Source organism: Schistocerca gregaria, chromosome 3 (genome assembly GCF_023897955.1).
Source record: "Schistocerca gregaria isolate iqSchGreg1 chromosome 3, iqSchGreg1.2, whole genome shotgun sequence".
NCBI lineage: Eukaryota > Metazoa > Arthropoda > Insecta > Orthoptera > Acrididae > Schistocerca > Schistocerca gregaria.
This window is the reverse complement of record NC_064922.1, coordinates 914954659-914969514: the sequence shown is the minus strand read 5'-3', so window position 1 is coordinate 914969514 and position 14856 is coordinate 914954659. Positions and strand designations below refer to the sequence as shown.

The following is a 14856-nucleotide window of genomic DNA, read 5'->3' as shown; positions in this document are numbered from 1 at the left end:
CCTAGCTTACACGGAAGCTTACATCCAGCAACGTCTCTAAGCGTGAAACACTGTGCGACTGGAACAGAAATATGTGTGTATGCGTGTGTGTGTGGGGGTGGGGGGGAGGGAGGGGGGGGGAGGCAGTGATACATTGCCATGTGACCTGCGGATTACCAATGTAGGTGTAATATCGGAAATTATCGTAAATCAATTGCGTATGCTTCTTTACACTTTTGTTTGTGATAGCTACGTCTCACCATATTAAATCACATTCCCCTAGAGGCATATGGAAGTCTAGACTTGTAACAGCAAGAAATCTGCTGTTTACTCATTGGACATCTGTTCAGTATGTGCCATTGAAACAGACGTCGCCTCTCTCTTGACTGTAAAATATTTTCAAGTACTTTTCCACTTTTATCGTATTACTCCGTTGTTACGATCTTATTTTGTGTAAGGTGACCATTTTGCATTATATTCTGATGATGGTCTATTGGCCTAAAGCGCTAACAACATCCGCTTTAAAAAATGAATGACCCTGATTTTTTTAAAAATAAAGACTTGTGAATTGCCGTAGTTCTACAGACATTATGTGTAAAATTACTGAATGTGTCCCTAACCTGCACACAGCGACTGTTATCTCTTCTTCCACTTGAAAAAAATTACTTTGTGTACATTGATTTGAAGATAACATGGAACAATACCGCCATTGTCAGGTGGCTCATTTACTATAACAGATATGCAGAGAGGTTTAGACCCTATTACAGAGTTACTAGAAGTGCTCGGAAATGAAGATCACTTGAGGAAGTGAAGTAAGTTTATAGGAACTAAAACTGCCACTGACTGCATTGCTCTTACTTTTAGAATTCGCTTCATATCATGCTGACGATTTACCCAATGCTATTACATAGCGAGTAAAATCCACTCAATATTGTTTACAAAAGTAGATGTTTGGAATATATTTATGATGAATCAATGATTTCTATTGGACAAAATTAACCTTTTAGTGGCACTCGGAGAGTTAATGATTCCCGTTCGGAGACGCTGACATTATCTACAGGAACCAGTCCATTAATCTCGATGGTGTAGGGTGCTGACCATGCGTACATCTAAAAACGCATAGACGGAACTACCATTCCTCATCTGTGTACCATCAAGCATCTTTCCACATAATCTATGTTTCGTTTCCTTCGTTCCTCCTAATTTTCGTACTGGACCTGAGAGTCCACAAACCAGAAATGCACACACACATACACACGGTTTGATATGTCGACGAAATACAGACGTAATGTTACTACGAGCCTGATTCCGTCTATGGAATTTTTCTACCACAGAACTTGGCTCAGTCGCGTCTGACCCGTTTCAGTTGCCCAATATTGTGGTTATAATTTATTTAGTTATTGTATGCAAATATCGACTGCGCGTTTTCATAATCTTTCTAATTTCAGTTACATGGACAATATAGTCCGTAAACGTAAGACTTCATTCCGATTTATCCTTCCTTTTATCGTTCGTTCGGCGGTTTTCTCTGGTAACGGTTACGGCCTTCAAAATGCAAGTGGAATATTAAAAGTTGATTATCATCATTTATTTATTTCGTCCTGTTTTTAATACTGGTATTTCAAACGTTTCGATTTTAAATTATATGGTTTTACTTACAAACTCCGTTCACATTATCTTGCTACACACCAATGGATGTATATGTACTTCTTCACTTTTTCAAATTAATTGCTTTGTTGCTACGGCTAACAATGTGTTATTTTTTTTAAAATATGTCCTTTTGCAAACTTGTTGAGCGCTGTTTTTGATTTATAATATAATATTTCTCCGTGTTGTCCCGGCCTTAAGGGTATTTCAGACAAATATGAAACACTTCCGTTTCTTTTGGCCTCGGCAATGTAAATTCAGAACGAAGTTCTTCATGCTTTCTGTATCCATGTTCTTACTGCACTACTGGCCATTAAAATTGCCTCACCACGAAGATGACGTTCTACAGACGCGAAATTTAACCGACAGGAAGAACATGCTGTGATATGCAAATGATTAGCTTTTCACAGCATTCACGCAATGTTGGCGCCGGTGGCGACACCTGCAACGTTCTGACATTAGGAAAGTTTCGAACCGATTCCTCATACACAAGCAACAGTTGAGCGGCATTGCCTGGTGAAACGTTGTTGTGATTCCTCGTGTAAGGGGGAGAAATGATTACCATCACTTTTTCGACTTTGAAGAAGGTCGGATTGTAGCCTATCGCGATTGCGGTTTATCGTATCGCGACATTGCAGCTCGGGTTGGTCGAGATCCACTGACTGTTAGCAGAATATGGACTCGGTGGGTTCAGGAGGGTGATATGGAACGTCGTGCTGGATGCCAACGGCCTCGTATCACTAGCAGAGGAGATGACAGGCATCTTATCCGCATGGCTATAACGGATCGTGCAGCCACGTCTCGATCCCTGAGTCAACAGATGGGGACGATTGCAAGACAACAACCATCTGCACGAACAGTTCGACGACGTTTGCAGCAGCATGTACTATCTGCTCGGCGACCATGGCTGTGTTTACCCTTGACGCTGCGTCACAGACAGGAGCGCCTGCGCGGATGAATCCAGGTTCTGTTTACAACATCATAATGGTCATCGCGTTGAACGGACATTGGAAACGTGTATTCGTCATCGCCATACTGGAATATCACCCGGAGTGATGGTAAGGGGTGCCATTGATCACACGTCTCGGACACCTCTTGTTCACATTGAGGGTGCTTTGAACAGTGGACGCTACATTTCATATGTGTTACGACCCATGGCTCTAACCTTCATTCGGTTCCTGCGAAACCCTACATTTCAGTAGGATAATGCACGACCGCATGCTGTAGGTCCTGTAACGGGCCTTTCTGGATACAGAAAATGTTCATCTGATGTCCTGGCCAGCACATTCTCCACATCTCTCACCAATTGAAAACGTCTAGTCATTGGTGGCAGAGCAACTGGCTCGTCACAATACACCAGTCACTACTCTTGATGAACTGTGGTATCGTGTTGAAGCTGCATGGCCAGCTGTACCTGTACACGCTATCCCAGCTCTGTTTGATTCAATGCCCAGGCGTATCAAGGCCATTATTATGGCCAGAGGTGGTTGTTCTGGGTACTGGTTTCCATGGATATATGCACCCAAATTGCGTGAAAATGTAATCACATGTCAATTCTAGTATAATGTATTTGTCCAATGAATACCCGTTTATCATCTGCATTTCTTCTTGGTGTAGCAATTTTAATGGCCATTAGTGTATCTAAATTCTTGTCCGCTCTTCTTTATTGTTAATTGGCTGTAGTTGATAATGATTTTTGTATTACTGTTCACATTCCAAAATGACATGGGCCAAAAGTAGTCCAAAAGGTGAGGGACATGTAAGAACAACCAAATGAAACTCCACTGAAAACTACATTTTTATTCAGGTCTATAATAATATAGAGTACAGGATTGAGTTAATCTCTGCTAACAGTTATTCTAGTGATCGTCGTGTTCAGTGGTTTAATGAGGATCATGCTATTTAAACAAACATGCAGATTTCATGGAAACAGATTAACAACTTCTCAACATTCCCTCGTAGACACACTTATTAAATAGTGGCCGCAGTTATGACCCTAGCAGCACGCAGCAGTCGGTGTACGTGCAGGGACACCAGTGAAAGCGATGGCGACTGGTTGGCTGTTCATTAGTGCAGCAGGCTGTTGACCACAGGACGAAGTGGCCAACCACTGAAGTTGATGGTGTTTGGAATCACACTCAGTGGCACAGTTGCCGGATGGCTCAGTGTATGAACAGGGACGCCACCGAAGCTGATGGTGTTATGAGCTGCTGCTGCCTCTTGGACGGTGGTGGGGACGGGAACGCCACCAAAGTTGACGATCCGTGGATACTGGGTCGCTGATGGTGCAGCTGGTGGCGCCCACACGCGGACTGGAACGCCACCGAAGGTGATTGTGTTTGGTGCCTGGCTCTGTGGAGCAGAAGATAAGGCGGTGCCTGCAGACAGCTCCACCGGTGCAGCCGATGGAGCGACAACGGCAAACGCTGTAGTGTCAGCAGCCTGGGCAACTGCTGCTGGATCCTCAGCCGCCGAGACTGCCCCGACCTGCGCCGATAATACCGTGAGTGTTGTGGACCACAAGAAATCACTGTTTCACATTCACACTTAATTTCGCTATTTACTTAGCTATAAACAGTCTCATTTATTCAAGGAAAGAAGTGAGGTATCAAAGAAATGTCAGTGGTGAACTTAATATCTATCTTGAGGACCATCAGCAGAGGAAATAATGCCATTGTTCTACTTTGGAAGCAAAATACCACAAGACAGGTGAAGCAATAGATATAAGAACCGCAGTAGTGCAGTGATAGAGAGCTTAATTCGCTATCATCGAACATCAGTCCTAATTACTCTTATTTTACTGTTGCTGATGTTCTTCTGTTAACCTCTTTCCAAAGAAGTGTCCATTCTGTTGAAATTATTTCGGCTTCCTCCGGCAGTGTTACAATGTCATTGCTGGTCCGCAAAGTTTTTTATTCTTCTCTCTGAACTTTCCTTCGAAATTTTTTCTTTGATCTCCTTCATTGGTTGCTCAGTACACAGAATGAATAGCACCTGGGAGACACTTCAATTCTGTCTCGCCCCCTTCTCAACTGGTACTTCCCTTTCATCCTCAACAAATGTTACAACTACAGTATACTTTCTATGGAAGATGTTAATAAATACTTACTCCCTGTGTTTTACCCCTGTCACTTTCAGAATTTGTAAGAGAGTATTCCAGTCGACTTTGTCAAAAGCTTTCTCTAAGTCTACAAATGCTAGAAACGTAGGTTTGCCTTTGTTTAATCTATTTTCTAATCTAAGTCGTAGGATCAGTATTGCCTCACGTGTTGAAACATTTCTACGGAATCGAAACTGATCTTCCCCGAGGTCGGCTTCTACCAGTTTTTCCATTAGTCTGTAAAGGATTCGTGTTAGTGTTTTGCAGCCGTGGCTTATTAAACTGATAGTTCTGTCAACACATGCTTTCTTTGGGATTAGAATTATTATATTCTTCAGACGGAAAATATACCTTTCTTTTACCTATATTCCAAGGCAAGTTGTAAGGCCAACTTGTCTTTACGTTTACCTATATCTGTACTACAACTGAGTTGATCGTCCCCGAGATCAGCTACTCTCAGTTATTCGTGTCAGTATTTAACACATTTACTAAAGACAAGGACCTCATCCCAACCTTTAAGAGAAAAGTTGCTTTTGTGATTTTAACCATCTGCGCGGCTGTCCAGAGTGATTTTGTCAGGGATTCAGCGGACATGGGTAGACCGACCATTACGACTCGCAGCCCTAATCTATATACAAATTTAGTATACATGCTTCTTACCTAATGTCGTGTACCCCACTTTCCACGATAGATCAACACCTCTTCGAATCCAAGAAATAACTTTTTAGACGTCGTGGCAGCATCTGATTGTTTTCATTAGTTTTCCTTATTTCATCCACAATTTGGAGTTGTAGTTAACTCGAAAGAGCGTTCGTAGATTGCGGTAGTGTTTTTAAAAGTTCCATTTAGACAAAAACTCTAGATTCTTTTAGTATTCAGTTTATTTCTCCTGCTCCTCATTCTTTCGACTGTCTTATATTAACAAAAAAACAGTGCTTCCTTGAGCGAAGCCGCTGTCACCCGACAACGCGGCAATCTCATAATCCCTGTAGGTTCAAAACCGGCTACAAGTGTCTACTCTATTCCAAAAGTCTGGCGTATATGACATGTCTGAATGAATGTTTTATGTCGCTGAGTATCTTCAAAGATGCCTCTTGCCTTGTCTTTCTCCAGCCTCATAGGAGCAGTAAACTTCCTGAAATGTATTGCACTTTTAAATCCCTCTTCAGTGCGATGTTTGCTTGGACTGAGAACAGTACTTCATTACTACTAAAAAATATTATATAGCATACACCTACAGATGCTACGTGAAAAATCTTAAAAACGAAAATGATATTCACTGCATGATCCTGAAACACTAGCACGCGTGTCAACAACTTTAACCTGATAGACATCTAGAAAATGCAACAATTTGAAACACTACTGGTGACGAAAGACAGAGCTGAATTTGACTCCAAACAGGAACTATTCAAATCAGTAGTTTTTGAGAGAATCGGAATTGCGTAGTGTAGTTCAGTAAAAAGATTCTCAAAAATTAATAAAGACTTTTGTGTCTGAAAGTTAATGAAAATTTTACTGTTCCTAATGTCAAACTGTGCAAAATATATGTCAGTGGTTATGGAGTGCATTATTCTAGTACTGCAGGTGAAATTTTTGCTATTGTACTACATTTGCTACTAAATAGAGGAGGTTTGAAATGAATCCAGAAAAATATTATTAGTTCTTATATATTAAAAATATACTTATGTCAAATTCCAGGATATGACACAAAAATGTCTACTACCACATCATTGCGAAAGTTTTCTGAGTCGGCTTCGGCTGCAGCAGCATCTTCATCGTCAGAAAATAATGTAAGATGTAATTGCTTGGTGATAAGAATACTACGATTACTGTTATGAGTGTACCACTTACTTAATGTACAGTAGTGTGCCGAGGCCCTTCAACTTATTAACGTAATTACGCGTCTGCCAGCGGTTCGTTACTATTAAAAATAACGTGAAACTCTTTTAGTAATATGAAATCCTAGTGGCTACGATACAAGAGAATATTTCCAAGTGTGCAAACGTTGAGTTCTACCACATACAGACAATTGTAAGAGATCATTAGGCAGGAAATTTTTTTTTCAAACTTACAGCTAATACCTCACCTTACTTAATTCATCGAGTGAGAGCTGTCGCAGAGTCGGAGTGAAGCTAGCTGGCCTGTCTTTTGCAACTGTCCCATCAGCATTGTCCTTAACATTGCTGGAGTGAGCAATGTCGTCGGGGGAAAATCTATCGGCAGAAAGACCAGCAAGCGGGGTGCTTGTGGAAAGGCCAAACATGGCCTTGTTAGAACTAGGTGGTGGGTACGTCATTGTAACGGGAGGGTTCACACTGTCACTGTTGGCTTGATGACTGTAGAACGGCCCGGTACAAAGCCAGTAACCGGCAGCATGGTACAAAGCAAGACCAGGAGTGGCAGATGCAGAAGGAACAAAGCTATTAGTGGGATAGCGAGGATCACTGGCAGGGGAGAGGTCGTCTGGCGAGTCAGCGGAGTGACTCGATGGAAAGTTGCTGTCAGCAAGATCCCCTAATGAGCTGCTGTCAGGCGAATCAGCTTTGGGCCTGTTGCTAGCTTGAAAAGTAGCAGAGGTATCTACTCGGGCAATATTGCCTAGACTTTTAGAAACGCTTTCTTGAGGGTTAACAGAAGAAGTGTCTCGCAAGTTACTTACAGGAGAATTCGGGAATGTGTTGCTGCCCGGTAAGCCATCGTTGGGCTTTTGAGCAGAATCGGATACACCAGATGTTTCAAATTCTTGAACACTCTTTGCGTTACTAAGGGATGGAGATAATTCAGAAGGAGTAAAAGTATCAGGTGAGGGCATTTTACCAGCAGAAGAAAGATTCTCCGAACTGATATCCAACATGCTTTCCGAGGAACTGCAAGGTCTTTCGGTGGAAGGAGACGGCTTAGACGTCTCGGAGCTGTCAATATCCTGAAGACTAGCAGCATTCGTAGGTGTAAAAGAATCAGGTGAGGGTATTTTACCAGCAGAAGAGAGATTCTCCGAACTGTTATCCAACATCATTTCCGAGGAACTGCAAGGTCTTTCGGTGGAAGGAGACGAGGTAGACGTCTCGGAGCTGTCAATATCCTGAACACTATCAGCATTTTTAGGAGCTGAAGATGTTTCAGATGGGCTAATGGAGCCAGTTGAGGGCACTTTACTACCAGAAGCGAGACCTACCATATAGTTGGTGTTCGACATGCTCTCTGGGGAACAGTCAGCGTTTTCGGCAGAAGGAGACGAGGTGGAGGCTTCGGAGCTGTCAATGTCCTGGAGACTGGCAGCATTCTTAGGAACTGAAGATGTCTGAGACTGACTGATGGAGCCACCTGTGGGCACTTGGCCAGCAGAAGCTAGAGCTGTCTGCTGATTGACGTTCAGTTTGCTTTCTGTGGAACTGTCAGGTGTTTCGGCAGAAGGAGACGAGTTAGGCGTTTCGGAGCTATCAGTATCCTTAGAAGCTGACGACGTTTGGGACTGACTAACGGAGGCAGGTGAGGGCACTTTGCTACCAGAAGCGAGACCTACCATATAGTTGGTGTTCGACATGCTCTCTGGGGAACAGTCAGCGTTTTCGGCAGAAGGAGACGAGGTGGAGGCTTCGGAGCTGTCAATGTCCTGGAGACTGGCAGCATTCTTAGGAACTGAAGATGTCTGAGACTGACTGATGGAGCCACCTGTGGGCACTTGGCCAGCAGAAGCTAGAGCTGTCTGCCGATTGACGTTCAGTTTGCTTTCTGTGGAACTGTCAGGTGTTTCGGCAGAAGGAGACGAGTTAGGCGTTTCGGAGCTATCAATATCCTTAGAAGCTGACGACGTTTGGGACTGACTAACGGAGGCAGGTGAGGGCATTTTGCTACCAGAAATGAGACCTAGTTTACGGTTGGGGTTCAACTTGCTCTCCGGGGAACTGGCTGGTTTTCCGGTATAAGGAGACAGGTTGGACGTTTCGTAGCTGTCAATGTCCTGAAGACGAACAACATTCTTAGATTTTGGTGACGTTCGAGACGGACTAATGGAGTCAGGTGAGGGCATTTTGCTACCAGAAGTGGGCCCTGTCTTACCGTTTTCGTTAAAGTAGATCTCTAATGAACTTTCACGGGAAGGAGACAGGTTGGACGTTTCGGAGCTATCTATATCCTGAAGGTTACCAGCATTATTAGATTGTGGCAACGTCTGAGATGAACTAACGGAGTCAGGAGACTGCATTTTGCTGCCTGAAGAGAGACCTACATTGCGATTGGGGTTCAACTTGCTCTCTGGGGAACTGGCAGGTTTTTCAGGATAAGGAGACAGGTTGGACGTTTCGTAGCTATCAGTATCCTGAAGACGAACAACATTGTTAGATTTTGGCGACGGTCGAGACGGACTAATGGAGTCAGGTGAGGGCATTTTGCTACCAGAGATAGGCTCCACCTTACTGTTGCCGTTCGACTTGATCTCTAATGAACTGTCATGTGTTTCACGGGAAGGAGTCAGGTTGGATGTTTCGGAGCTGTCACTTTCCTGATGACTAGCAGCATTCTTAGATTGTGGTGACATCTGAGACGAACTGATAGAGTCAGATGAGGGCGTTTTGCTATCTAAAATGTGACCTTTGTTACCGTTAGGGTTCAACTTGCTTTCTGGGGAGCTTTTGGGTTTGTTAGCAGGAGAAGACAAACGTGAAGTTTCGGAACTGGCCGCTTCAGACTGGGCCGATTCACTGCTAACCGATGCGGCGTCTCCTTTTTGCATGACTGCTCCAATTTTATCCTTCAGGATGGCAGCACTGGTTGCCCCTGTCTTTGTCGAGCATGGTGATGGTGCAACTTCCGACAAGACAGCAGGCCTTGCGTACGCAGCTGCAAGCACTGCACTTAGGAGAAACTGTAACAAAACGTGTCATGGTATTATGTCACACGTCTGGTGAACAAAACGAGACTGCAATGCTTTCATCATGAACAGAAGCTATTTGTAAATCACAAGCCACTTGACACATCAGTTATGAAGTAAAATACAACCCACGGACACTTCTAATGCGTGTGCACTTAACCCAACACACACACACACACACACACACACACACACATACACACACACACACACACACACAAACACACACGCCCACTCGCACATGCTCGCCCGTATGTACGCACACGCACTCTGAAACTGAAAACTTCGAAACTTTATGTGTATAGTGGTACCAATATTTTCTTTTTTGGTGGCAGTGCCTCTATCGATAAGTCATTGATTTCTTAATTTGCTTATAGTGTTCGACTCATTCAATATTTTTGTTGTGAATTTATCTGCTTGTGTTAATGTAACGAAACAGTTATTTTTAATTTCATATCTGATTTAAACAGCGTAAAAGTATCATTTTAATTTTTCATCTTTGCTGCCTAGGCAACGCCTACTGTTATTTCAATAAAGACTGAAATCGATAATGCTATTTCTTTAGCAACTCCATCCTATAAATAGTTACAAACATTACGTTCTTTTCAAACTAGGTCCTCATACTTCATTCACACCTCAAGCTTTACGAGTTTACTATTATAAATGGTTAAGTGTGTTTCTGAAGAAGAAAAGTATGTGCAGTATTTTTAGTATGTGCAAGATCTATATAGCGCTTCTGGTATCACGCATTGCGGCGTCACTGTTTTTCCCGACAACTACAGAATTACCTGCTCGCTTCAGTATTTTGTCTCACCTTAGCCAAGCTTCCAAGGTTGTGAGGTGATAGCTCATGTCATCTATCATGTATTAATTTCTCAGTGCTGGTAGTACGACAGGTTTAGAGGTAATTCCTTAATCCTGTTTCCCGTGTCTTCGTGCCTTTTCCATGTATACCTCCTCCTCCTCAGATCCTTGAACAAGGTATTCAACTATTCTTTATTATAGCTGAAATTTACTGCAGGACTCAATTAGTCTTCCTCTTGTCTCATTCCTACTATCGTCTACCAAGCCCATATTCTCCAACAATCCTTTCATCTACTCCTCGCGTTACAATCTCATTCCAGTCCCTCATGATTATTAGATTTTCATCTCTCTATATCCACAGAATTATGTGCTTAGAACCCTCAAGTACTCTATCTCTTCATCTTCTGCTTACGACGTCGGAAAATATAGTATAACTAGAATAAATTCATTTATTTTCGTCTATGATCACAAAATTTTAAGTCCTCAGACTATCGGTTTTGGTCAGCAATGACCATCTTCAGATCTGCAGCAAAACATGAGAAAAACACAGACACCACCAGTGGATTGTCTACAGTGTAAAACAATAAATAAACCATAATGAAAAGTATTACTGAGACACATGAGAAAATTTGGGCTTAAATTGTTTTGGAAATATGTCCTAGTATAATGTAGCTAAGAAAATCAGCTCAGCATCGTCACACATAAACGAAATATCTTTTTTACTAAGATTTATTTTGTTGACAGTGCTATTGCTCAGAATAAAAACTGCCATACAGTAGCGACAAAATGTTTGTATCATAAGCTCACCAAATCTCTACTGTAGGCGTACAAATATACTTTAGTCATATAGTTGTGTGATATGGAATAAAAAGAAGAATGTAATCGGTAAGATCTGTACTAGGCTTACCAATTATGTAAGTCATTACATTAATAAATAGCAATTGCTAAAAAGAAAATGGTTAAGTGACAATACATCTGACACGCTCTTGTGTTAATTACTGTGTGTTCACTTGATGTCTCCTCCTGTTTGGCATACGACTTTAAATCACAGTTTTCGGTAAAATATCCATAACTAGTTACAGAAGACTAATAGTGCTCCAAAGCAATTAGGGCAAATAATACGCAAACTGTGAAGAAAGAAGTTCGTAACATGAAAAAGTGCTTATGTTCCGTAAATGAAGTTATAGTGCGACTTCCAATATGTGACCAGATGAGAGGAAATGCAAATGCCAACCGAAAGCGCACATAACTGTTTCACTGAAGATACCTTAAAGTGAAAGGCGAAACGGGTCTTGAAGAAATACAATACATTACAGCAAGAAAAGGCGATTTTTACTTTTAAAAATCGTGTGAGAGAGAGAGAGAGAGAGAGAGACAGAGCGAGAGGGAGAGAGAAAGAGAGAGAGTGAGAGACAGGGAATAGTCCCGGCCTGGCTGGCAGACACTTAGGATCACTCTCGTCCGAAACTAGTACTCATGTTAAACTACTTAGTTTCGTGCAGTGCATTAATCAGAGAAATGATTCCCCCTACGGACGGAGTATTCTCTTTTATGTAGTATTGTCAAAGAAAGATTTGTATTGAAGATTGTCGCCTATCGGATGCCTGTGTCTATAAAGCTGTTGATTCCACCGTTGACGTAGCAACCTTAAAGAGTCGTCATCCAAATCGTCTGGCTTCATTTGTTATTCCCTAGACTGGGCAAAATATTTGGTAAATGACGCTACCCGTGGTTTTGGAAATGAAAGAAGGTCCATCAAGGCGAATGGGAGTGTGTTATATGGTGTACATCGAATAATGTCGTCGAAAGCATAACACTGAAACTTAATCTTCTTACCTACATTAACTGAAATCTCAATGAATATTCCGTACTATGAGATTTTACAAGTATGTGTTTTCAGTGTTAAACATGTAAGCTCTCTCAGGTACTCACCAGAGTCCTCATGTCTGCTCGAGACTGAACCAGGCACTGTGCTGATTCTGCCCAGTCTGAGGGCTTAAATAGCCGGAACCAGCACCATATCGCTTGTCGATTTCCAGCGTCTCATGCGTGATCCGTGCTGTGGGGTGCAGGAATGTCAAACACCAGTTGATAAGCAACGCTATCCAACGCTCGTGTCACATCGCTAAGGATGTAGACCTAACACTGATAAGCGTCTAGCGCCAATTCACACGAGCACCCACTCTTTCATTCAGGTACATTGAAAGAGAGCACATATTTCCTCTATTCTTGAAACTGAACCCTTCCTCATTGTCCTTTCGATTATCTAACGGTACGCGAAGGTATCAGATCTGGAGCTGGTGCAGTTTCCGTTCTACATTGCCCCTCACTGACATTGAATCTTTACGTGATAAATTGTAAATTACTACATCGTCTGATCTCTATTTATTTGTCACAATCCCTTTCTATTGTACTAAACTACAAATCTTTCACAGCTTGTAGAGTATTTGACAGTTAATTTCATACGACAACTCCACTTACATAGCCTGAGATGTAAGAGTGTGAAGAGTTTAAGGTCCAATTCTTCCGTTACCACTGGAAGAAAACACTAGCGATAATAATATTCAAACTAACGAACAGATTCCAACTCCTCTCATTTCTTCATCACCGAAAAGAGATTAAAAACAGCAGTTCTGAGAAAAATGTTTATGCAATAACGTTACATAAGCATTGCTTCAGCCTAGCACCCAGTTAGATGAAACAATGAATTTACTGCAACTGTAAAACTTTCAAACACATGTAAGAAGGTCTCCTTTTCTCACATTAAGACAATAATCCAGGAACAGGAAACGCACACCTCAGGTGTTCACTCCGTGTTCTGAAGAGTAGGATTTAAGAATAACATGGGAAAGTTCGGGTAAGTTGGCAACATACAACGTCGTAATGACCATGTACGTATTTGTGAATTTAATTTTCCTTCCGTCACACATACTAACGAAGTAACTGATTTAGGAAATTAATCGTTCTGTGTGAATTACATTTCTGAACCACATATGCAAGCTATGCAGAGTACGTAAATCGTGCGGAATGTATTGGCTTGTATTAAGGTCGTGACGGTAACAACATTTATGAATAAGGATATGCAGTCGTTCAGCAAGAACCCAGCTCTAAACATTCACCTAGGAGAAACTTCGGAATAGTTGAGACTGTGAATTCAAAAAGTCATTTCACGTAGAGCAGGAAGCGAACACAATTTATTTCCTCAAATACTGTATATGGAAGTACGGGCTGCGAGGAAGGGGCTCGTATTCACAGTTTAACACACCCAAACAGGGCATATTAACTCCTGTCATAGAAACAAGCCGCGCGGGGTAGCGCATTGAGACGATTCGCACGGCTCCCCCCGTCGGAGGTTCGAGTCCTGCCTCGAGCATTGGTGTATGTGTTGTTAGTTTAAGTCAGATTAACTGGTGTGTAAACCTAGGGACCGATGACCTCAGCAGTTTGGTCCCATAGTAACTTACCACCTTAGGACGACGTACTAGAGTCACAAGACCGATTAAAATAAAAATTAATATAACATGACCATATTTGGGTCAAAATTGTAGACTTTACCTGAATTATTTCCCAACTTTCATTAATAATGCCTTAACTGGAAACAGAGCTAATAGTCACACCTTAACTGTCCTTTCATTCATGTCTCCTACGTGAAGGACATATCGCAAAACTTTTGAATGGTTGAGACTGTGAATTCAAAAGGTATTTTCACCTAGAGCAGGAAGAGAACACAATAAATATGATCACTTCGAGATGTCTAAATTCGTGGTGTAGGAGTTTCAGAAAGAAACGAAGTGCGTAATCCCGGATGAGGAAGAAATAATTTTATGTTTATGATGTACACTCCTAGAAATTGAAATAAGAACACCGTGAATTCATTGTCCCAGGAAGGGGAAACTTTATTGACACATTCCTGGGGTCAGATACATCACATGATCACACTGACAGAACCACAGGCACATAGACACAGGCGACAGAGCATGCACAATGTCGGCACTAGTACAGTGTATATCCACCTTTCGCAGCAATGCAGGCTGCTATTCTCCCATGGAGACGATCGTAGAGATGCTGGATGTAGTCCTGTGGATCGGCTTGCCATGCCATTTCCACCTGGCGCCTCAGTTGGACCAGCGTTCGTGCTGGACGTGCAGACCGCGTGAGACGACGCTTCATCCAGTCCCAAACATGCTCAATGGGGGACAGATCCGGAGATCTTGCTAGCCATGGTAGTTGACTTACACCTTCTAGAGCACGTTGGGTGGGACGGGATACATGCGGACTTGCATTGTCCTGTTGGAACAGCAAGTTCCCTTGCCGGTCTAGGAATGGTAGAACGATGGGTTCGATGACGGTTTGGATGTACCGTGCACTATTCAGTGTCCCCTCGACGATCACCACAGGTGTACGGCCAGTGTAGGAGATCGCTCCCCACACCATGATGCCGGATGTTGGCCCTGTG

General features: G+C 42.4%; 1 protein-coding gene across 1 annotated transcript; it reads right to left on the bottom strand.

Annotated features, from left to right (window-relative positions):
* Nucleotides 1–3693: 3693 nt before the first annotated feature.
* On the bottom strand, nucleotides 3694–12344 carry LOC126355689 (uncharacterized). Its single transcript, XM_050006055.1, has 3 exons — nucleotides 12333–12344; nucleotides 6813–9590; nucleotides 3694–4113 (listed from the first exon to the last, which is right to left on the bottom strand). Exons 1-3 carry the CDS (start codon nucleotides 12342–12344, stop codon nucleotides 3694–3696), a joined length of 3210 nt encoding a protein of 1069 aa, XP_049862012.1.
* Nucleotides 12345–14856: the final 2512 nt, after the last annotated feature.

What these genes read in the sequence shown, in the direction of transcription:
- LOC126355689 (XM_050006055.1), bottom strand. An exon ending in CACTCGATGAATTAAGTAAG is followed by an intron (nt 4,114 to 6,812) that starts GTGAGGTATTAG and finishes TTATCGGCGCAG; the next exon opens with GTCGGGGCAGTCTCGGCGGC.